Source organism: Narcine bancroftii, chromosome 1, assembly GCF_036971445.1.
Source record: "Narcine bancroftii isolate sNarBan1 chromosome 1, sNarBan1.hap1, whole genome shotgun sequence".
NCBI classification, from domain to species: domain Eukaryota; kingdom Metazoa; phylum Chordata; class Chondrichthyes; order Torpediniformes; family Narcinidae; genus Narcine; species Narcine bancroftii.
This window is the reverse complement of record NC_091469.1, coordinates 344,198,842-344,223,842: the sequence shown is the minus strand read 5'-3', so window position 1 is coordinate 344,223,842 and position 25,001 is coordinate 344,198,842. Positions and strand designations below refer to the sequence as shown.

Sequence of the window (25,001 nt, the reverse complement as noted above, 5' to 3'; positions counted from 1 at the left end):
TATTTATCGCATTGTCAATATTACGAAAAAAAATGCCAAATTTTGATGCTTGCTGCACACAAATTGTTTGCTATATTTACTACTCATTAACGGTGACTGAACTTCAGAAGTATTTGTTGGTTGCTCGTAGTGTTATAAAATTGCTTTATAAATGTCTTATTAATTTGTTTTCATGAATAGATTAGAGTTGGAGATAATAATGAAATTTCTCCACCAGTTGGTCATTTCTGTTGTATCCTTTATGTGAGTACCTGGGCCCTAACCTTATGTTATGTTGAAATATTTAGTATACACCCTGCATTGTTTTTCTTTGCCTGAAACCTCATTGCTTCTACTGATTTGTCTTCACAGCTATCATTGTTCTGTTCATCACTCTGAAGCGGGGCAAGAAAGAGCCACTCATCATTTCAGAAGAAGATATCAGAGAGAATGTGGTGACATACGATGATGAAGGGGGAGGGGAAGAGGACACCGAGGCATTTGATATCACGGCACTGAGGAACCCTGCAGCAGCTGAGGAAGTGAGATACCGTCGGGATGTCAGGCCGGATGTCCAACCCCTGCCCAGACAAAGACCGCCCTCAGCCCTGAACACTCCTGACATTCATGAGTTTATTAAGCAAAAACTGCAGGAAGCAGACTTGGATCTAAGTGTTCCTCCCTATGACTCTCTCCAGACATATGCATATGAAGGCCATGGATCCACTGCAGGGTCGATCAGTTCATTGGATACAGTCACTGCACAGTCGGAACAGGATTATAATTACCTTGGAGACTGGGGACTTCAATTCAAAAAATTGTCTGAACTGTACGGAGTAGAGAAATCAGAAAGAACCACTTAGTTTCATTACCATAATAAAACACTGTATGTAAAACAAAATCAGATTTTAATTTCTTAAGCTGCAACTGTTCAACAATTTGACTGTAGCAACAAGTGCCCTTTTAATATTTTGAAACATGGGTTCAACAAACAAGCAAAAGGAACACATTTTGAAAATATAAAGAATAAACAAAATATTTTCCCTGGTGTATATTTTTTATTGTTTAATAAAGTTCATTGTTCCATAATAAAGACACTGTGCTATAGTTTAAGATGAGGCAATTTGGTTCCATATAGTACGACAGAGTTAAACTTGGAGTTAAACTTGTGGTGTTTTAGAGCTTCAGTAACATGTTTTATGAACAGCATTGATTTTCCTTTATCTGAGGTGCCACATTTGGGAAGACTGGAACAACTGGAACAAAAGATAGAAGCATATCCCTAGGATGCTTTTCACATATTGTTCATGATGTCCCAAAACACTACAGTCTGAAGTCGGCTCACTATTACATTGTAGGTAATGTTGCCACTGATTTGTGCACACAAACTTCACAAATGGGTTGTCAGAGTAATAAGCTTTTTTTTAAGTAATGTCAAGCAATGGATAAATATTGGCAAGGATAGGGTGGATGTCTCTCCTTTTTCAAAATAGTATCATGGGGTCCTTGTCAACTGAAGGGCAAATAGGACAATACAGAACCTCCTGCTCCTCCTGCACAGGAGTATTTGATTGGAACATGATTAATAATTTGTAATCCTTAGCAATGATTGGATTGTGTGGTATGGTTCCTTGCATTGATTCAAGCCTAAAATGTTCATTGATACAGAGTGCTTAGAACATAATTGTTTCTTCCCATTTAAAAATATTTTTTGATGCATTTAAACATGCTAAAGCTGATGCACTTCCATTGAGACAATGTAAAATTAGTATAACATTGAAATTAAAATTTTAATCAGAAGTGATCAGTCCATGTTGAGGTATGATGACAAAATAATAAACTTTTTGGACAAGTATCGCAAGGCCTAAATATTTGATCTGGAAATGTGAGTTCAAAAACTACAATATCAGCTGAGAGATTTAGATTTGAATAATTGTGCAAACTACCAGTTTGTCATATCCAGTTTGTCATTAAAAATCCACCATCTACATAATTTATTCAAGGAAGGAAATCTGTTCTCTTTACATAGTCTGGGCTACCTGTAACTCCAGACCCATCAATGCTGGATTTTAAATACTCAATCACGAACAAATTATACATGCTCGCCTTGCTAGTAATGTTCACAGCTGTGGATGAATGATAAAGCAAAGGTCTAATTTAAAATTAGAACATTATAATAGTTGTCTTGGTGTAGACTGCTCAGTTTCTTAATAAATTACATATTTTTTATATGAATCTTTTAAAAGTCATCCAACAGTGCCTATGGGCTGAAAAAAAATAGGTACTATTTAAAAAACATTCCTAAACCAATATAAAATCACAGTAGTCCTGTGAAAATTAAGATGGACTTTAAGAGCCTGGGGAGACTGGCAAGTGGAGATTCTTTGTGTTGTAATCTATTGTTATCAACACCGTCAAGTGGATGAGTGCACAAATAAAATGGTTTCTTACATAGTAAATGTACATGTTAATTTCTGAATTGTGAGTTTTATTTTCCTCCATGTCTGAATATGTTGAATGATGTCATTATAACTGGTGACAAAATTTAAGAAATATTTTCAGTAGTAAGTAATGCTTACCTTTCATGGGATTTTACAGTTTTTCCTTTGGAGTTGTAAAGAAGTATATTTCACAGAGTTGCTTTGTGTAGATTTGGTCCTTGGAGCATATGTGAACGTAGGATCAAATCAAGAGGATCACATTTGGTGTTTAAGGTACATTCAGTAATTTAACCAGGTAAAGGGCTGAATATGGAGAAAGGATGGAGCATTTTTTTCACTGGAATTAACAATGTGAAAAGAAGAGAAAGAGTCTGTTTGTAAGACCCATGCATCCAATGAAAGCAGTGTTATCTCCAGCACAGCCAAAAATCAGGATATTTGAAGAAATAAAAACAGATAATAGTGGAAATGACTATCAGGATAGGTAGTGTCTGCTGAGAGGGAAACAGCTAACATTTCACATTTAAGATCCTTTTGAAAACTGGAAAAAATTAGAACAGTAAGTTTTAGATTTGCAGGGAAAGGGTAGAGCCCGAGAGTTGATTGGTGTATGGGATTGCCCAAGGGAGAGAACTGAAGACTAGACTGAAAGAGACTCATAGAGAGATAGGGCACAGAATCTTCAGCTTGATAAGTCCACATGGGCCATCAACCACCAATTTGCACTTATCTGATTCTTTTTTTTCTCCCCACATTCCTATAAACTTCCTCAGATTCTACCACTCATTGCCAAGGGCAGTAAGGGGCAGGGGTGTTTACTGTGGTCAACTCCCTTTGCATATTGGAGCAAAACCAAATGCCCATTAAATAACCCATGCACACGTATGAAATGTATGCAAATCCACACAGACATCATGTGAGGTTAGTACTGCTGTGAACCAATGGTTATACAAGCTGCACCAATGTGTTACTGTAAAATAGTTGAGTAGTGATCTGTTGTCTTGATGTTCAACACTATATACAACAGCCAGAATCAACATCTGAGGACTACTATGAATATGGTATAGGTTTGGATGAGATTTTAGAGCCTTACATAGTTTGTGGAATCCAAGATTGCATATTCAAAGGAGGTTGCTTTTAAGAAGAATCTGAATGTTTTCATGTTGCCAAGTAAATGGAGAATCTAGTGTATTAAACAAAGAATTTGCAGCATTATCTAATAAAGGTTAACAGGTAAGGAGTTGGGGCCTGGAACTACAACATCCTCAGGAAAAGGCAAGGAGAACCTAAAGGAGTGACATTATCAATGTGACAGAACATAACATCAAGTGGATGCAAAGAGTCTGTGGTGTATCTATCAGCAGTTTGCTTACCAGCAAAGCAAGGCCATGATATATCCAAATGACCATATGCAGTAAAATCCCTGATATTTGGAATTGAAGCAACTGGCAGCCTCAAGTAACCAGTAAAAAGATGAAGAAGATAAAGACAATATGATCTGGATATATGATTGTGATTGTTTGTAATAACCTTAAAATTTACAGAACATTTCTGAATGCCAGGGTGCATTAGAGAAAAAGAAATGGTTATGGAAGTTGATACCAGTGCTCCAATATTGATGATTTATAAGCAGAAATAATGAAATTAGTCAGACTGGACAGTGAAGCGTGGGGACTTATCTGTCTTCCCACATACCTATAATGAGGAAGGGATCAAGACAGCAGGAACATATGAAATTGGAATGAGTAGGGGATAAAACATATTCAAGTCTTCTGGTTGCCCCAAGGCTAGGATTAGTGGAATCCAGACATCTCAGGAGCTGTTGGATTGGAGGACAGTCTGGTTTCTGTAAGTTATTTGAGCCCAAGAATGAAGATATTGAAATGGGAAATTTAGTTAACCTAGAAGTAATTTAGGGAAATACAGGAATAAAGGTAAAGGTTCCATTATTGCCATGTAAACACTACACTTTAGAATCTTTTTTCTTCTTTGGCTTGGCTTCACGGACAAAGATTTATGGAGGGGGTAAATGTCCACGTCAGCTGCAGGCTCGTTTGTGGCTGACAAGTCCGATGCGGGACAGGCAGACACGGTTCCAGCGGTTGCAGGGGAAAATTGGTTGGTTGGGGTTGGATGTTGGGTTTTTCCTCCTTTGTCTTTTGTCAGTGAGGTGGGCTCTGCGGTCTTCTTCAAAGGAGGTTGCTGCCCGCCGAACTGTGAGGCGCCAAGATGTACGGGTTGAGGCGATATCAGCCCACTGGCGGTGGTCAATGTGGCAGGCACCAAGAGCTTTCTTTAGGCAGTCCTTGTACCTCTTCTTTGATGCACCTCTGTCACGGTGGCCAGTGGAGAGCTCGCCATATAACACGATCTTGGGAAGGCGATGGTCCTCCATTCTGGAGACGTGACCCACCCAGCGCAGCTGGATCTTCAGCAGCGTGGACTCGATGCTGTCGGCCTCTGCCATCTCGAGTACTTCGACGTTAGGGATGAAGGCGCTCCAATGAATGTTGAGGATGGAGCGGAGACAACGCTGGTGGAAGCGTTCTAGGAGCCGTAGGTGATGCCAGTAGAGGACCCATGATTCGGAGCTGAACAGGAGTGTGGGTATGACAACGACTCTGTATACGCTTATCTTTGTGAGGTTTTTCAGTTGGTTGTTTTTCCAGACTCTTTTGTGTAATCTTCCAAAGGCGCTATTTGCCTTGGCGAGTCTGTTGTCTATCTCGTTGTCGATCCTTGCATCTGATGAAATGGTGCAGCCGAGATAGGTAAACTGGTTGACCGTTTTGAGTTTTGTGTGCCCGATGGAGATGTCGGGGGGCTGATGAAATTCTTTACCTTTTGTCTACCATGAAGGTGAGCAAGATTTTGCAGGAATTAAAATATGGACATTAAAGTACCAATGAGCTTAAATTTACAAGAATGGAAGGTAAAAGGCCAACTCAGAGTGAAATGCAATAATCATCCTGGAGAGAATGAAAAAAAAGAGTAAATTGTTAATGCTCTGCAAAAGGGATATAATTGCTGTGTCTTGAGTGACATTATTCTTTATTTTTTCCCCAAAAAATCAAAATGGTCCTTGATCAATCAAAGTTTGAAAAATTTGCTTTGACAAAACTAAAACATTGCTGTGAAAGATTTTCAAATTGAAGAATAAGGGCAAATCTGTCACCTTTTCTCAATAGGCTGTTACAGAATTTCCAGAACAAATTCAAGAGCAGTGAATTATTCTACTGTCTTATCATGCCTTCCCTAAATCACACCAACCAGATAATTATATATTTTTAAAAAATCAATGTTAAATAGAATATGATACAAAATAGTCAAAATGCAATATGTCCCAACCATAGATGTGGGCTAATGATCTGCTGACCTGAGTTAAAATCCCACTGTTGACAAGTTTGCAACATATATTTGTGTCATTAGACAATCAGTAAATATGTGGCATGTGAGTTAACCAAAATCATGCATTTGACAAGGTCGCCCATGGTAGGCTCATTCAGAAAGCCATGAGGCACAAGATCCATGTATCCTTTGATATTTGCATTCAGAATCAGAACAAGACATGAAATTTGGTGTTTTGCAGTAGCATCATAGTGCAAAGATGCATATTACAACCATCTTACCACATCACTATAAACAAATTAAAATAATAGTGTACGAAAAGTAAGTCAGTATCTTTGGTTCATTGATTATTCATGAATGTAATGGCAGCAGGGAAGAATCTGTCCTTGTGCTGTTGACTGCTTGCCTTCAGGCTCCAGTACCTTTTTCCCTGAAGGTAGCAGAGTGAAGAGGACATGGCCTGGGTGGTGGGGCCTTTGATGATAAAGGCTGCTTTCTTAAGACACTGCCTCATGTAGATGTCCTTAATGGAATGAAATCTGGTGCCTGTGATGTTGCAGGCCAAGTTAACAACCCTCCGGAGTTTATTCTTGTCCTGAGAGTTGGCACCTCCATACCAGACAGTGATGCAATCAGCCAGAATGCTCTTCACAGTACACCTGTAGAAGTTTACAAGAGTCTTCAGTGACATACTGAATCTCCTCAGACACCTCACAAAGTATAGCCACTGTCGAGCCTTCTTTGTGATTGCATCAACATGGAGGCTCCATGACAGATCCTTGGAGATGTTGACACCCAGGAATTTTAAGTTCTTGACCATCTCCACTACTGAGCCCTCGGTGAGGACTGGGCCATGTTCTCCTTACATCCTCCTGAAGTCAACAATCATCTCCTTGGTTTTGCTGACATTGAGTGCAAGGTTGTTGTCATTACACCAGTCAATGAGCTGATCTATCTCCCTCCTGTATGCTTCCTCTTTGCCATTTCTGATTTTGCTGACAACTCTGGTGTCATTAGCAAATGACTCAATTGGCTTGCCTGTAGAAGGCAATGGATAGGAGTAGATGGAACGTATTCTGCCTGGAAGTTGGAGTCCAGTGTTGTTCTACAAGGATCTGTTTTGAGATCCCTGCTCTTTGTAATTTTTATATATGATTTGGACAAGAAGTGGAGTGCTATGTCAGTAAGTTTGCAGATGATATGATGGTTGGAGCATAGAAGGTTGCCATAATTTACAAAAAATGATTTACCAATTATGAAGAGTTGGGTGGTCAAGTGGAAGATGGAGCACAATCTAGATTAGTGTGAAATGATGGACTTCGGAAGGTCAAACCTGCAGGTGGATTAAATGGTTAATGGCAGGACTCTTAACAGTGCAGAGGAACAGAGGGATCTTGGGACAAGTTAATAGGATGTTTAAGAAGCCATATGTGTGCTGGTCTCATTAGTTGGATGATGGAGTTCAAGAGTTGTGCAGTAATGCTGCAGTTCTATAAAACTCTGGTTATACCACACGGAGAATTATGTTCAATTCTGGTCACCTCATTACATGAAGGATGTAGATGTTATAGAATGATGTAGAAGGATGCAAAAATTTATTTCTATCATGTCATTTATAATCCTTTCCAACAACTCTATTATCCATTAAGTTTTAAAAATGTCTGCATTATAATGTATGAAAAGCACATGCCAAAATCCCCCAAACTTTCTAATGTCACAGAAGAAATTTACAGTAGACGATTCTTTGAACGGAGCAGAAGTCAGAGAAGCAAGTACATCAATAATAAATTCAATATGGTATATGCAGGAGAAACATATTTCCCAGAGATTGGTTATATGTGTAACAAATTATCACATAGAATAGCAGTTATGTTTCATATATAATAAGCACTTAAGGGAGAAAATAAGTGAAGGATATGTTGAATGACCTGTTTCTGCAGATTAAATACAATGATGTTGATTCTCCACAATATCAGGCCCTTCCAATCTATGTCACATGCCACTCATAGACCCCATGTGACCAATTAACCTACTAACCCTGTACATTTTTGAAGGGTGGAAGGAAATCAGAGCATTCCAGTGAAAATTCAAGCAGCTCATGGGTCGAATATTCAACTCCTTACAGACAGTGCCAGATTAGAACCTGTGTCGATGGCACTTGAATAGCATTGTGCTAACTGCCATGTTAACCATTATATTGTTATGAAACATCAATTGTGGATGGTATCTTTTAACTCTGTTGCAGAATTATGTTCATCCTGACATAAAGGGTATGTGGTGTTTCTCGGGAAATCAAAAAATTAATAAATCCAAAGGTGTGGTTCGAAGACATAGACTGAGCCAAATCTTCTGAAAGACTGAGGGCAACTAATATAAACAGCTGTAGCTATGGCCATGCAAAAATTGCTGGTAAAATGTAGCCTAAAATGTATTGCTTCACACAATACAAAGATAATGCATTCTTGAAAGTCATACCAATCAAGGAGAGGCCAAATGACCATTACCTATACACACTGATGGGACAGAGGAGGAGAAGGTTAGAACCATATTTCAAAAGACTTCTCTCGGAACCAGCACATTAAGACACCTATGAAGAAGGGTACACCAATGCTTCTACTTTCTCAGGAGTATGTGAAGATTCAGTATGTCATCGTATACTCTATCAAACTTCTAAAGGTGGACTGTGAAAAGTATACCGACTAATTGCATCACAACCTGATTTGAGAATTTTACTGCCCAGGAATGTAGAAGGCACCAGAAGGTAACAAAAGCCCCTTCTACACAGTATTTTCAAGGCGGGAATATTGCACCTTCATTGCTCCACGCTGTTCTATGTGAAAGGTACAAACATGGAATGGGGGTCATTTAGTCCCACTTTTAAACCGGAAGCAGAGGTAGTCACAGTGCCGAGTCGCATTACGCCAGCTTTATTTGGTTCAGTGTAAAAAAGCAAAGCCAGCTTCATTCAGATCTTCTTTATGGCAGTATTGCAGGATCTCTGTGTAAAAAGGGCTAAACAAAATCAGGTCCACCACAGATTCCAAACTTCCATCCACTGCCTCAAGAAGGCAAGCAACATCATAAAGGACCACATTCACTCTGATCACGACCTCTTCTCACTGTTACCTTTCAGCAGAAGGTACAGAAGCCTAAGGGCCAGCAACTCCAGGTTCTAGTTTCTCTCCAACACCTATGAGGCTCTTGTTATATTAATCGCGGACTGCTCTGACACCACAGAAGGAATGTCTGCACTTTTGCAAAGTCACTTTATTTTTCACTAGGATACTGTAAATATTTATTATCTATTGATAAAATTTATTGTCTCCATTTAATTTAAGTGTACTGTTGCAGTTGATTTTTTTAGTTGATTTAGTAGTTTTATTCTTTTACAATATACCTGCTCAACTGCAGCAAGTGTATATTGTATGATGTTTGTTGTTAACATCATTATCAAATATGGGCTAAGTTTAATACCCAGTGAAGAAATAATTAGAGACTATAAGTCACTTCTTCTGAAGTATGATAACCTCTTCATCTTGAATATCTCAAATTATTCATACACTCTCTTGCATAGTATGAGCTTTTGCAAGAAATAACAGGCCTTTTTTTTTAATCAGAAAATTAATAGTTTTATTTATGTATACCCAATAACTTAACTAATATATTTTTATATGTTTGTTTTTTTTTGTGGCCTGTGGGCCAAAGGAAATGATATTAATTTGAAAAATTTTTGATGAATTATGCAGTTAGCATCTGGCAACTTTTTAACCTGAGGAATGAGGACACTTTTTTTTACTTGGGACCAGATATGAGCAAATGGAATATCAATCCAAGATAAAACAAAGGCTCTATATTTCTGCGTGTGTGTGTGTGTGTGTGTGTGTGTGTGTGTGTGTGTGTGTGTGTGTGTGTGTGTGTGTGTGTGTGTGTGTGTGTGTGTAAGTGTGTTTGGGGCACCATCACTTCAAAGTGCCCCAGTCCTTTGAACTGTTTCAATAATTTTGCAAAATCTGCTGACATTAAATGAAAAAAAAACCCTTTGAATAATCTCAGAGGATCAGGAAAAAGTGTTTCTCAGTGCATCTGTCATGTAGTTTCCTACAGATCTTCAAGTTTCTTTTGCTATTAATAATTGATTTCAGCACGTTACACACACATAAGGTTCAGCATAGAGTTCATCAAAGCAAATGGCAAAATTAGAAATGTGAAGCCTGTTTAATAATTAGATCCAGTACTGACCTGCACTGAGTAAGATGATTTCAACTGGCATGGGTGTTGGAATGTAATAATTAATCTCAGCATACCTGTTGTTATTCAAGAACTGTTGCATTTACTTGACCCATTCTACCTAATTTTAGAGATTAAAGTGAGAAATGAGAAAGGAATTATTGTTTCTGTATATGCATGTGAACTGTTAGAAGTGTTAAATTGTCACAATCTATAGGTGAACAATTAAATACTGGCAATAAATTAGTGTACATCTTATTAATCTCAGTTAAGACATAGTTTGACTTAATCTGGTTTAAAATTGAAATACTCCAGAATGTGACAATGCTTTTTAACTTTTGGAAAGAAAATGTAGAAAATATGGGCAAAAAAAGTTAATTTTGAAAATTTAACATAATAAAAGATTGGAATGTTTTTTGGGGAAAAAAAGCAACATTTCTAAAATGAACGTGGGTGTTCCATTCCCATTAGGATTTTTATAAGGGGCAAGATGTGGACAAGATTCTGAAGAAATCACACAAACATTGCAGACATCAAAATCGATCAGAGTAGATTCCACTGACAGATTTCACAACAGACTATTCAAGCAAGTTACAAATAAAATTTGTCATTTCCTGATGGATCTGTCAGAAGGCTGTAGAGAAGCGACTGTGCTGCCAATTTAAAAAGCAAGTACAGGAGATAAATCTTTGAATGTGTCACCAGTAGTGGCCACAATAATAGAAAGCACTCTGAAGGAAAGAATGATGAGGTATGTGGAGGAAGATGGTGCAGAAAGACAATTCTTAGGTTTTCATGATGTTATTTTGATTATACAATGGAGTTAATTGACAATTGAGACTTTAAATTTTATGGCCTTAGAAGAGAACAAAATAGAAGGCTGCAACTCATTGGTACTAATCAGTGGCATTCAACAATGCCAATCAGTTTTGGTATGGGGGATAATATTTGTGTTAATAATTTGAAGGAAACAACAAGAAAAATGTCCCAATACAAAAATGGAAAGGCTTATGATCTCTGTGGATTGGGAGAGAAAGGAGAAAGGAGAAAGATGGAAACATCATGTAAATACATTAAAACTCCTAAATCTGATGAAGGGAAAACATATAGGGGAAAGAAACAAAAGAATAAGAAACAACAGCAGTAACAAGATGAATATTGTCCATAAAATACCAATGTACTATGCAGAACTATTATAAAAGCAAATAACATTTTTGGTATGTTATTGAGGGATACAAAACAAGTGTAAGAGAAAAAAATAGTCTTACAAAAGCCACTAAATGTTAAAAGCAATGCCAAGTTTATCTATATATTTTCATAAATGCGTTAACAAAACTAAAATTCTTGCTTTCTTGATCTTGCTATTTTTTTAAACATTTAAACAAGGTTAACTGAAGTGTGTTTTGTAAGGCTTTGGTACACTCGATTCAACTCTGTCAGTAGACAATGTTATGTTCTGTCAGTAGTCATCACAGCATTTTCTTAGCACACTGAGGTGTCTCAAAATAAATGCAATGCTTTCTTGACAAATCATAATCCCGTAAGGAACTTTAAAAAAATATTGTAATCTCACCATGGAAAATGTTAGGTGGATTCTGTTATTTGACAAAGATATTTTAATTTTTAAATGAATTAACTACAGCTTGGACAAAAATTAAACTGCTGGAGAAATTCAATGGGTCAGGCTTTCCTGTAAAAAAAAGGATTGTTTTGTTCCATATTCCAGCATCTTTTGTGTTTCTAAATGCATCTTGGAATTAGGGTTAGGGTTGATAACAGTCAATAACTTGAAAGTGCTCAGGGCAATTTTCAAAAGAAGTTAAAAGAAAGATTTTATCCCAAGCAATCTCTTCTTTCACTGACTCCAAAAACAAGGAACTAAGAAAGGTACGTAAAATGTATACATCGGGTACTATAATTCAAAATTGTAGCTCTTGCTTTTGCTTACCAGGTTTTGGCACCTGATTTGTGTTTTTTCGGGAATTGTCAAGGCAGCTGTGTGAAATAAGACATGCTTAAGTAGATAAAGTTAGCAAGCTGGAGCTGCATTTTATCTTTAACCTACTGAAATAACACAGATTCTTTTCTGTTCTCTGATTTGGTTGTCTCAGTTGTGATATTGAAAAGACCCTGAGGCAATTTTGATCACCAAGAAGACCAGCCAACTCTTGTACAGATGTTCTGTCTGGCAATTGATATCCATGCTTGTGTGTGTGTGTGTGTGTGTGTGTGTGTGTGTGTGTGTGTGTGTGTGTGTGTGTGTGTGTGTGTGTGTGTGTGTGTGTGTGTGTGTGTGTGTGTGTGTGTGTGTGCCCTGTATTACTCCGTGTACGTGTGTGTGTGTGTGTGTGTGTATATGTTTATGTCTGTGTGTGTGTGCCCCATATTTCTGTATTTGTGTATTTTTGTGTGTGTATGTGCGTGTGTGTGTGTGCCCTGTATTTCTGTCTGTGTTTGTGTGCCCTGTATTTGTGTGTGTGTGTGTGTGTATGTGTGTGTGTGTGTGTGTGTGTGTGTGTGTGTGTGTGTGTGTGTGTGTGTGTGTCTATTTGTGTGTGCTCTCTATTTCTGTGTGTGGGCGAGTGTGTGTGTATTTGTGTGCCCTGTATTACTCTGTCTGTGTGTGTATGTGTGTGTGTGTGTGTGTGTATGTGTGTGTGTGTGTGTGTGTGTGCAATTCTGGCATCTGTGGTTATTAAGTTCCAATAATTGTTCCAAGAGATTCCCCAAATATTCCTAGAAGGAACTTATCTTAGGGCATGACCAGCTCAGATGCAAAAAAGGTCTCTATATTTGACTGCATCAAAAACATGAATTGGATAATTCAGATTTCAATGTATTTTGCCGAGTAATGTACAGCTGATGCAAAAAATTATTTTGCACCCTCCTATATCTTACATTAATTGTACTGCTCATGCTGTCCTAACGCAGGCCAGACCAGCAAAAAGGATCAATTTCTATACCCAAATCTGATTCCCATCTCTCTCTTGACTTAACTAGCCCTTGTTTAAGGACTTTCACCTGAAGAAAGAAATACATTTTTGAAATAAATTTCTTTGCATTCTACTTTCGAACCAGGGTCTCTATTTCAGTACATTGCGGTAAGGCCAGTACTGGACCTAATTTATCCCTTAAATAAGATCTAACTGAAGGATGTATTTAAAACTCCAAATTTATTCCTGATTTGTTCAAATGTGATAAATTGATCCTGCTCAAAACAATCATCTATATGTTGGATCCCATTTTGAGACCAAGTTTCTGGAACTTTATTATCAATTGTTAATGGAATTAATTTTTTTGAGCTACAGGGGTGCAGGGATGCTTTGGGTGAGAGGTCCCCCCCCCCCACCTCCCTCTCCCCCCCCCCCTCCCCCCCACACACACACCAATTTGACCAAATTGTAATAATGCGTTTTAGTAAGGGGGCTTCCTTAGGATCAGACAGTAATTTACAATTCCATTGATATTTAACATTTTCTGTTATCTTCCCACTAACCTTAAGCAGTTCCACTTTTATCCAAGATGACCCGTCTCCTTCATCAAAGAGCAAGATGATGAACTTCATTTGGGTTGCCCAATAATATATTTTTTTTAATTAAAGTCTGGGAGCTTTAATCCTCCCAGATTATAAATCAAGGTTAATTTATCCATAGAGGCTTTGGGAAACTTACCCTTTTTTCAAACTTTATTCAACAAACACAAAACATAGAGCAACAAATAAAACCAAAAACCATGAAAAACAGTAATTATGACGATCTCTCACATCAAACTAAAAGTTGATTTTCGTCATCATCCAATCACATAATCCCCTGTTTTTTTTTGTTGGGGATGGGGCAGATTTACCCTTCCACAACAACTTCCTAATATATTTATTTAAATTCTAAAAGAATTGTTGTGATAATAAAACAGGCAGGTTTTGGAAAAGATATTGTAATTTAGGCAATATATTATTTTAATCAAAGTAATTGGAAGAGTAAATCGTCCTCAATTTTCTAAAATAAAGGAAAGTAAATCAACATATAAATTCTTTGTTATTATCTATCTTAATATCTAAATATTTTATCAAATTAAGCAGCCATTTAAATTGAGAGTCTCTTTTAACATGATCATAATTCCCATGCATAAGTGGCATAGCTTCACTTTAATCCCAATTAACATTATAGCCTGAGAAATTTAAAAAAAAATCAATTTAGATTGCAATTTTTGTAATTAACTCATTGGGTCTGTCAGATATATCGGAACATCATCAGCAATTAGATTGATTTTACGTTCCACCTGGTTGTCCTTGAAACCTTTTATGTCTGGATTTTGGTGGATAGATTCTGCTAATGGTTTGATAGCCAGGATGAAAAGGACTGGAGATATTGGACAACTTTGTCAACTAGATCTGGACAATGGGAACACTGATGAGATTTGGCCATTAGTAATTACAAAACTCAAAATGGTCAACCAGTTTACCTATCTCGGCTGCACCATTTCATCAGATGCAAGGATCGACAATGAGATAGACAACAGACTCGCCAAGGCAAATAGCGCCTTTGGAAGACTACACAAAAGAGTCTGGAAAAACACCCAACTGAAAAACCTCACAAAGATAAGCATATACAGAGCCGTTGTCATACCCACACTCCTGTTCGGCTCCGAATCATGGGTCCTCTACCGGCATCACCTACGGCTCCTAGAACGCTTCCACCAGCGTTGTCTCCGCTCCATCCTCAACATCCATTGGAGCGCTTTCATCCCTAACGTCGAAGTACTTGAGATGGCAGAGGTCGACAGCATCGAGTCCACGCTGCTGAAGATCCAGCTGCGCTGGGTGGGTCACGTCTCCAGAATGGAGGACCATCGCCTTCCCAAGATCGTGTTATATGGCGAGCTCTCCACTGGCCACCGTGACAGAGGTGCATCAAAGAAGAGGTACAAGGACTGCCTAAAGAAATCTCTTGGTGCCTGCCACATTGACCACCGCCAGTGGGCTGATATCGCCTCAAACCGTGCATCTTGGCGCCTCACAATTTGGCGGGCAGCAACCTCCTTTGAAGAAGACCGCAGAGCCCACCTCACTGACAAAAGGCAAAGGAGGAAAAACCCAACACCCAACCCCAACCAACCAATTTTCCCCTGCAGCCGCTGCAACCGTGTCTGCCTGTCCCGCATCGGACTGGTCAGCCACAAACGAGCCTGCAGCTGACGTGGACTTTTACCCCCTCCATAAATCTTCATCCGCGAAGCCAAGCCAAAGAAAGAAAGAAAGGCTCATATAGAGCATTAACCCAATTAATAAATAACTCTCCTAGTCCTAATTTTCCCAAAACCTTAAATTTATTGTCCCTTTACAGTCAGTCAAAAGCTTACTCTGCATGAAGGGCCAGAGCGACACACATTTCATCTCTTGTTTGTGCCAGATGAATAATACTGAGCAGTCTGCTAATATTATTTGCAGACTGCCTCTTCTATATACTGCCAATCTATTTGCCAGAGCCTTAGCAATGATCTTGTAGTCCATATTCAATAATGGTATGGGCTTATAAGATGACAGTTTCAATGGATCTCTATCTTTTTTGGGAATCACTGTAATAATTTCTACTGAGAAAGACTTTAGGACAATATGGGTTTCCACTGCTTGATCTAGTACCTCCATAAATAGAGGCATCAATCTTTAAATTCTTTATAAAATTCAGGTGGGAACCCATCTTCACAAGGGGATTTATTAACTTGCAAGGATAACTATGTTTCCCCTATCTCAACTTGATTAACCACCCCCCCCCCCCACCCCCATGTTCTTCTAGATTCAAATTTGGAAGGTCCAATTTTTTATTCAAATCTCCCACTGATTGAAATTCATATGAGTTCATATAAAATTGTTTAAATCTTAATTTATGCCCTTTGGTTTATTGGAGATCCTGCCCATGTTTGACTTAATTGCATTATCATCCTCAAAACTTGCACTGATTTCATCCGCCAGGAGAGGACCTTAAGGCCTCTTTCCCCTAGCTCATAGTACCTTTGATTAGATTTTGTTATCATTGTTTCCATTCTATACATGGTTATTGTATTGTACTTGAGCTTCTTACTAATTAGTCTTCTATGTTTTTCCACAGATAACTGTTTTTCCACAGATAACTATGTTTCCCCTATCTCAACTATTAATTAGTCTTCTATGTTTTTCCACAGATAACTATGTTTTTCCACAGATAACTATGCTTCCCCTATCTCAACTTGATTAACCCCCCCCCCCCCATGTTCTTCTAGATTCAAATTTGGAAGGTCCAATTTTTTATTCAAATCCCCCACTGATTGAAATTGATGTAAGTTCATATAAAATTGTTTAAATCTTAATTTATGTCCTTTGGTTTATAGGAGATCCTGCCCATGTTTGACTTAATTGCATTATCATCCTCAAAACTTGCACTGATTTCATCCGCCAGGAGTGGACCTTAAGGCTTCTTTCCCCTAGCTCATAGTACCTTTGATTAGATTTTGTTATCATTGTTTCCAATCTATACGTGGTTATTGTATTGTACTTGAGCCTCTTACTAATTAGTCTTCTATGTTTTTCCACAGAGCCTCTTTGATAAAGGTCCTTTTCTAAAATTGAGATTTCAATTTCCAATTCATCCATCTCCCTCGAATATTTTATTTTAATCCTGGAAGCATAACTAATAACTTGGCCCTTAACATGTCCCAAAGTAAAAATATGTCCGCAAATGAATCAGAGTTAGCGTCACAGAACATATTAAATTGATTCCGAATAAAATTGCAAAAATCTGGCCTTTTCAACAGCAAAGTATTAAAACACTATCTATGAAAACTGTATCTTGCTTATCCAGCATATTAATGGTCAATACAAGAGGTGAATGGTCTGATAGAAGTCTTACTTTCTATTTGATTCCTATGATCCTACTCTCTAATTGAGGTGAACTCAAAAATAAATCTATCCTTGAGTAGAAGATAAGAGAAGCTTTTTATTGATTTCCAATTTTATAAATGTTTTCTCCTTCCTTTTTAATGAATGCATAGATGCAGAGTAATTCCAGTTAAGACATGATTCTTGAACCCTTTACAAATCATCTATCAACATCCTTTCCAGATATTGAACAACCTGGTGTAAGACACAACAATTATAATGCTGCATAACACCGTAAGGCTGGACTCTGAAATACAATTGTTTCAAATAAATCGCTTAAAGTTATACAATATTTCAATATAATTTTCATCAATTAATGCAAGTGACAAGTTAATCTTCACCCAAGATACTGAATTTTAAGGAAAAACAAAGAAGAAATTAAACACGAGTTATTTTCAGAATAACTTGTCAAAAATTTATGAACTAGATTTGGATTCCCTCTGAAAAAGAAAACTCATTGAAACCATGCTCTACATTTCTCAATCAAAATTATCTCCAGGGCTAAAGTAAACGATGTTTGTCAGATTAACCAATTAGTTCAAACATGGCTTTACAATCTCAAGTCAATTCCATGATACTGAAAGTAAACCACAGAATTTGCAGATACCGTGTTGAAGTAAAAACACAATGCTGGAGAAACTCAGCTGTGCAAATAATGTCCTTAATATAGCAATAATGATACATAACTGCCACTTTTTGCTTCATCGCCTTGACTTTCTCCAGCATTGTTCGTTTACTCAATGATACTGAAAATTCAGGCATTAATTCCTCTTTTATTTGATCATGCACACCTGTACTTACATTCTGCACTTGTTATTAGGATGTTCATAATATTTTGATGGTGTTTCAGTTCTTTTTCTGAACCCTCCAGAATGTTCAGTTAATACATTGTCAGAATTAGCAAAAAAACTCTCCAGATCGTATTGGACCACTTTTCAAGATGTCTGTGACACCAATAGCCTCGTAAGGTGGTGCAAACTCCGTTTCAAAACAAGGCAATTAATAAATCCAATCAAACTAAATTCATCAGTGACTGAAAAGAGATTCACCTAAAACAGTTTGTTCAGAATGGCTATGGCTCTCAAAGTAGCTTAGGAGAAGAAAATGGATAAATTTCAGCACATAAATGAAATTGAAATGGAGAAGCATATTATGAGCTGTGAGATAATAGGGTGAGAAGTGTGTCATGCTGCAGGATAAATTGCAGCATAGACCTGCTGGCCTGAATTGTCAACTTCTATACTGTAAATACTTTGTAATACCTTATAGCCTTCAACAATTGTTTCTCATGTCATAGGTCAAATCTTACTTCAATATGCTCAGATTAAATGTTGCAAATTGTCTTAGAGGACTAGAAGATTAGAGGCAGACTGATTAAGTGAGAATGGAGATAATTAGCAGGGCAAAGTGCATAGTGATATTCATTAATGTAGGATACCATAGATATTGAGGTCAATTCTGTGCTGATTCTGCCAGCGTCACCATAATTACCATCAATAGATTATTTCAATTTCTATTGCAAGTAAGGATGGTCCAGCATCTAACTAGCTGGCTGCACAATACTTTAAAAATTAGAACCAGTATTCTTCAACGGACCTTGAAATGCATTCTGCATGAATACCACTGACTCATTGAAAAAGACACTGTTTGTGGCCAGACCATAGCTGTTTTCAACAGCAGGCGAGCAGTGACCTTACTTTATCTGGGTGAAATTCCCAGGAATTGAAGACCTCCCACGCCTTTCACATTGTGCTCCAAATTCCCGGTAATTTGCCCTCCCTGGCAATTTAGGGGGTGTCCTGCTCCCAACCAATGACATGTTACACACTCACAGGAGCAAGAGTAAGTTCACCCCGTCTGTTGGTCGCTCACCCACCAATCTCCGGCCACCCATTGCCTGCCTGCTCCACCAACCCCATGCTTTGGTACGTCATGACGGTGGCACAATGTGGGAAGAATGGCTGACTTCATTTCCCATAATCCCTCTTGCAACTGGAACCGCTCTGGGAAATCAAGCTGCGTGAGGGAATATGGTTAACGAGGATGGCCATTCATCTCGCACTGTGCTGCCTTCGTGACGTGCTGAAGCGGCCCACCATTTGGGAGATATGAATCTTTTAATTTTAATCGTCTATATGACAGAGCACGCAAGCGCTAATGTCACGAGGCGTCCCCTGCTTGGCCATTTGCATTTTCACCCTGCAGTGAGAGGGCGGCCCTGGAAAATTTTCCAGGGCCGCCCTACCTATGATGTAGGGCCACAGACCCATTTAAAATTACTGGGCCGACATTTTCACATCAGAGGTTCATGGGAGGGTTCCCAGGAAAATTTCCTGGGAAACTTCATTTTACACTGTGGTGTGAAAAGGCCCAGTGTTCGAGGTCTGAATCACCAGATGAGAAGATAGGATGATACATCAGACCACAAAGCACCTGGTCCCACTAATTACACCTTATTTTCCTGTATAAAATCTTTAACGGCACTGTCTAAACCCCTCAAGGTGTATTTAGTTTTATTGATGAGCTGCAGGAATATTAAGAGGATTTTAGAGTGCTGTAAGATACAAGCCTGCTATAGGTCGTAGATTCTGGTTGAAATCTTTATCACTTTTTTGCAGGAAATAAGCTCCCAAATTTTTTAATTTTTTTAAAATTTTCACACTATGAACCATATTAACCAAAATACACACAGACATTTCCCTCTTAAATATACACAGTGTAATTTTCTCCCCTTTTCCCCTCTCCCTTCCCTCCCTCCTTCCCACCCCTCTCCAAACTCATTAAACGTTCAACATATACAATACAATAAACCCATTAAACAATGTCATCACACAATGAAAATAAACAAGAAAATTTTCTCATCTACTTTTACACACTGGGTCAGTTCATTTCGTCTTCTTCTCATTCTATCATTTCAGGGGGTGGAGGTCCGCGGTAGGCCCTCTCTGTTGTGTTCCATGTACGGTTCCCAAATTTGTTCAAATAATGTGACTTTATTTTTAAATTATGTTATTTTTTTCCAATGGAATACATTTTTTCATTTCTATGTGCCATTGCTGTAATCTCAGGCTCCCTTCTGATTTCCAGGTTGACATTATACATTTTTTTGCTACAGCTAAGGCTATCATAATAAATCTTTTTTGTACTTCATTCAGTTTGAGGCCTAATTCTTTACCTCTTATATTACTTAGAAGAAAGATCTCTGGATTTGTTGGTATGTTGTTTTTTGTGATTTTATTTAATACCTGATTTAGATCTTCCCAAAACTTTTCCACTTTCTCAATGCCCAAATTGCATGTACTATTGTTCCCGTTTCCTTCTTACAGCGAAAACATCTATCTGATACTGTTGGGTCCCATTTAGTTAACTTTTGGGGCGTGATATATAGCCTGTGTAACCAATTATATTTTATTATGCATAACCTCATGTTTATTGCATTTCTCATAGTTCCGGAGCATAGCTTTTCCCATATTTCATTTTTTATCTTTATGTTTAGATCTTGTTCCCACTTTTGTTTGGGTTTACAGCTTATTTCATCATTTTCTTTCTCTTGCAGCTTGATGTACATGTTTGTTATAAATCTTTTAATTATCATTGTGTCTGTAGTCACATATTCAAAGCTAATAAGCTCCCAACTTTAAGATTAAATTTATTATCATAGTAATAAAACAGTGTCATATTACATGAAATTTCTTTTTGCCTTCTGCAAGGCACACAGTTTCACCACCAGTAGGAATTGCCTAAATGCCTTTTACCATCAGACTTAATCAGACTTACAGTCAGAGAGAGAAGCAAAAGAGAATCTTCCCAGCATCACCGAGTGTCCGTAGATTCACCTCAAGTGCTTCCGCAGCCCCCGCAGTCTCACGGGGTCCAGTCCAAACCATTAGCAACCCGAGATCCAGATCCGAACCCTGACAGGGCCAGGAACCCTTCAGTACCCTCGGCACCTCTTCACAGCCAATTCTTGGGACCCCTCCAGCCAGCTTGAGCCAGTCTCTGACAGTACGCAGCCCGGCACAAGTCTCCCAACAGCAGTCTCCAGCAGCCGAAGGCTTCTGCGGATTCCTCACCTTGAATCACCAGAAGCCCACCGCATGCGGTGGTCCCTCAGCTGCAGAGCCCACTCACTGGTCCGCCACCATGGTGACCATGGTCACCATCCCCACGGGCCGTCTCCTCTGCTTCCCATCCTCTGGTGCCCTCGTGGTTGCTGCCAATTAATAGGTGCCACCTTCTTGGGTGCAGACCCATGGTCCTGTCATTTCAAAGAAAACTACTATTGGCTCCCTCAAAGCCCGTGCAGAACTGATGGCAGTGGACTGGGCGGCTGGACCTCGTGGGAGAGCTGCATCTCCGCTCCCCACTGGAATGAGCAATCAAAAATAAAGTTAAACAAATTACTCTCAAAGGATGAAAGGCTTATCTATTTTCAAAGACATGCTGATAAGATACCTGGAAAATAAAATCCAAGTTTTTGTGTTTCTCTGAGATTGGATTACCAGTTAATTCTGGAGAGGATATAATTTGTCTCTGTCTAGTTATATCCTAAAATATAGGAAGAGACTAAGCAGAGACTTAGTCCACTTCTGACTACAGGTGGTAATTCTTGTTGATTATGGCCTAACAGGTCAGATTAGAAATGCATTTGCACATGGAGAGGCTGTGACAGCAGTGTCCTCATTTGTAATTGTCATAATTGCTGGAATTGCATTGTCAATGCAAAGAGCAATACTCCTGATCAAACAAAATTGTTCAGTGTTGAGGATAAGGATGAGGAGCTGACAGTCTAGCACACACATGTCAAACTCAGGCCCACAGGCCAAATTTGGCCCGTAATATAATTATATTTGGCCCGCAAGATCATATCAAATATGTATTAGAGCTGGCCCGCTGGCCGCCGCGCCAGTATAGCGCATGCACAGCTAATACTACAAATCCCAGAATGCTTTGCAAATGCATTGGCGCCGGCCCATCAGCCCACTAATTGCCCCCACCTCCTCTCTTTACATTCATTAGCATCTGTGACCTGTCGCCCAACTCACATGTAATAAACCCCTTACGGAAAATGGCCAAACGAAAGACAGAAAACAGGACCTTTCAACACAGGTGGGAGGCAAACTCTGACCCCAGAGTTTGATGAACTTGCATCTAAGAAGAGATGCCAAGTATCTGGTTTAGACCCAGGTGCATCAGAGTAAATCACAGTGTAGCAAGCTAAGCTTGGATTCATATTTTCTTTGGTTAACTTTGGACTGTTCATAGTTGAAAGATTGGATTTTCATTGAAGCAAGTTGTTATTTTTTTTGACTTGTTGGATTGTGAAAAAAAATACATTTAAAAGGAGTTTAAAGACTCTAGAGAAATATTATTTATTGAATATTTTATTTCTCATTTGTTAATGCTTCTTCTGGAAAGAGTTTAACCAAAACTATTATTAAACATTTATTTTAATAAGAAAAAGTTTAACATTACATATGTTGAAATAAGAGAAAACATGCAGATGTTGTTGAAAATTTTCAATAAATATTTAGTTTGGCCCACGACTTAGTCGAAGTTTTTAATTTTGGCCCTCTGTGAATTTGAGTTTGACACCCCTGGTCTCGCACATCATATGTGCTTCAGAGAAATATGCCTTAGTTATTCAGCACCTTAATTTCAAAGAGTTAAGTAATTTCTATTCCTGTCCTATCATCAAGATTAGTCGTGCTGCACACAACAAATAATACCCCAGACCAATTACTGCAGATGAAAGTCAGCCATTTCAAGTCACCAGACATTTGATTTTCCTCTCATCAAGTTACTCTTAAGTAGATACAAGCTCAATATATTGAAAACAGACAATTTAACTTGTCAGCTAAATTAAGCCATTGCATTACTGAAGAGATCATACAAAATCTAGAAAAAAATATGGAAAGGAATAGCCATTTTGAAGAGCTGAATACTGTTGGAAAATAACAACCTCCCCCCCCCCCCCCCCGCCCCCCACCATGCCCATTCAAGTACACATGTGTGTGCATTATTGTGGTGGTACACCACCGACCTACTGCAGGCAGCAACCTCTGTACCTGCAGGAGTGTAAGGGGACAGGACAACATTTGGCTGGCTGTCAATCAGTCGGCCTGAATGGATCAAGCCCCACCCGGTCGGGTCTCAATCACCCTCTGGGATATAAGCCTGCGCCGGCCTCCCGAAGCCTCACTCAGAGTTGCTGCAGCCACAGCCAGCCTGGCTCTGTGGAAGTCTTTGTGGATTAAAGTCTGTTGTACAGTCTTTATCTTTGTGTGTGTCTGATTCTGGCTAACAGTGCACCACAATTATATTTATGGGAGCAAAAACATTGGAAGTAGTGCAAAGATGATAGTTACAGTTAAGAAGATGACATCGTCAGAAGCTGATTGACTCTTTCAAAATGACAGCATATTTTTGAAATGCAGACAAAATAAAATAGAAATGTGGAAATCGAAACTTTTTGCATTATGCTGATGTTAGAGCTTGTGAACTTTCACCAAACAAAACAGTTCGACTCACTAATGGGGATGGGGATCTCCCACCCTTAATTGCTTTGACCTATACGTGATGCCAGATCCATCCTATGTCTTCTATTTGTTGATGCTCATGACTAATTTTCCTGGGGCTATTTCAGTTCATATGGTGATAGTGCACTCACAGTTAGTTCCAGGATTTGGAGCCAACGATGGTGAAGAAATGTCAATATGCAGCAAAACTGCTATAATCTGCATTCAGACAATTTGGAAATCCCAGTCATTTGGCATCTGGCTTACCAGCTGCTCTTTGCTTCACTTCCTTTCCAGACTTAGAGTTTCTGCATTCCCTTTAATCTCACTCAGGCCCCAGTAGCCATGCTCCCTTTCAACTAACCTAGTTTGATGAAGAATTCATTAGACTACAGTGTAACATTTAAATAAAGTTGAATTTATAGGCTGGAGCATCTGCCAGCCTGGAACTACCAAAGTAGGGAGCATGCTGGATTACTGGAGCATTGGCTTTTCAGGACAGGCTGATATTCAGAGGAGACTTTGACGTGCTCTACATGCTTGTTTCCCTTATCCACCTGGCTAGCAGAAGTAGAGAGTGTGCTTTTAATTTGAGTCAAAACACATCAAAATTGTGGAGCCCTTCTTCAAGGAATAAGCAGAATAAGCCAGACGCAGGAAATTCCAGAAAATCTCAGAATTCAGACAATACTAGTTGGGGGTGGAGTCCAGACCAACAAAAGGTTATGATATGATATCAAATTAACACCTTTTGTTGGTCTGGATTCCACCACAGCTCACACAAACCAGTCAAGACTCTCATATTCATGAAACAATATTTATTTATTTGTACATCTGAATACTTGAGCTGTGTGATATTTGATCTTTGTCTGTATCTTAACCTATTGCTCCACTCTCTCTACACCTATGACTGTATAGCTAGGCACAATACAAATCTGCAAATTTACCAACGACATTACAGTATTTGCAGAATCACAGATGGCAATGAAGAAGCAAGCAGGAGTGAGAGAGGTCAGATAGTTGAGCTGTGACACCACAATCTTGCACTCAATATTAGTAAAACTAAGAAACTGATTGTGGAAACCAGAAAAAAAACGTCAGCAAGGGGAAACCAGAAAAACACAAAACAATTTTCATCAAGGGGTCATCAATGGAAAAGGTAAAGCACTTCAAATTCCTGGGTGTCAGCATCACCTTATGAAGAAGGCTCGCCAGTAGCTATACTTTGTTAGGAGCTTGAGGAGATTTAGTATGTCACCAAAGTCTCTTGCAAATTTCTACAAGTGTAGCTTGTTGCGTTGCTGTCTCATATGGTGGTGCCAATGTACAGGATGGAAAAGGCTACCGAGGGCTGTAAACTCGGTCAGTGCCATCATGGGCATTAGTCTTCTCTCCTTTAAGGACATCTGTGTTTCAAGGAAGCAGGCTACTTCATCAAGGACATTCACCATCCAGGCCATGCACTCTTCTCACCACTCCCATCAGGAAACAGGTTCAGGAGCTTGAAGTCAAACACCCAACATTATAAAAAACAACTTCTTCTCCTCCACTATCAGATCCCTGAATGGACAATGAACCCCA

At 38.8% G+C, this 25,001-nt stretch overlaps 1 protein-coding gene across 2 annotated transcripts in view; it reads left to right on the top strand.

Annotated features, from left to right (window-relative positions):
• Nucleotides 1-971, top strand: part of LOC138749252 (cadherin-18-like) — an 800,124-nt gene extending 799,153 nt beyond the window's left edge. For both annotated transcript variants that reach the window (XM_069910408.1, XM_069910397.1), the window contains one exon: nucleotides 352-971. In XM_069910408.1, coding sequence (XP_069766509.1) covers nucleotides 352-842 — 491 coding nt within the window. In that variant the 3' untranslated portion in view covers nucleotides 843-971. The remainder of the gene's footprint in view (nucleotides 1-351) is intronic.
• The last annotated feature ends 24,030 nt before the right edge of the window (nucleotides 972-25,001 follow it).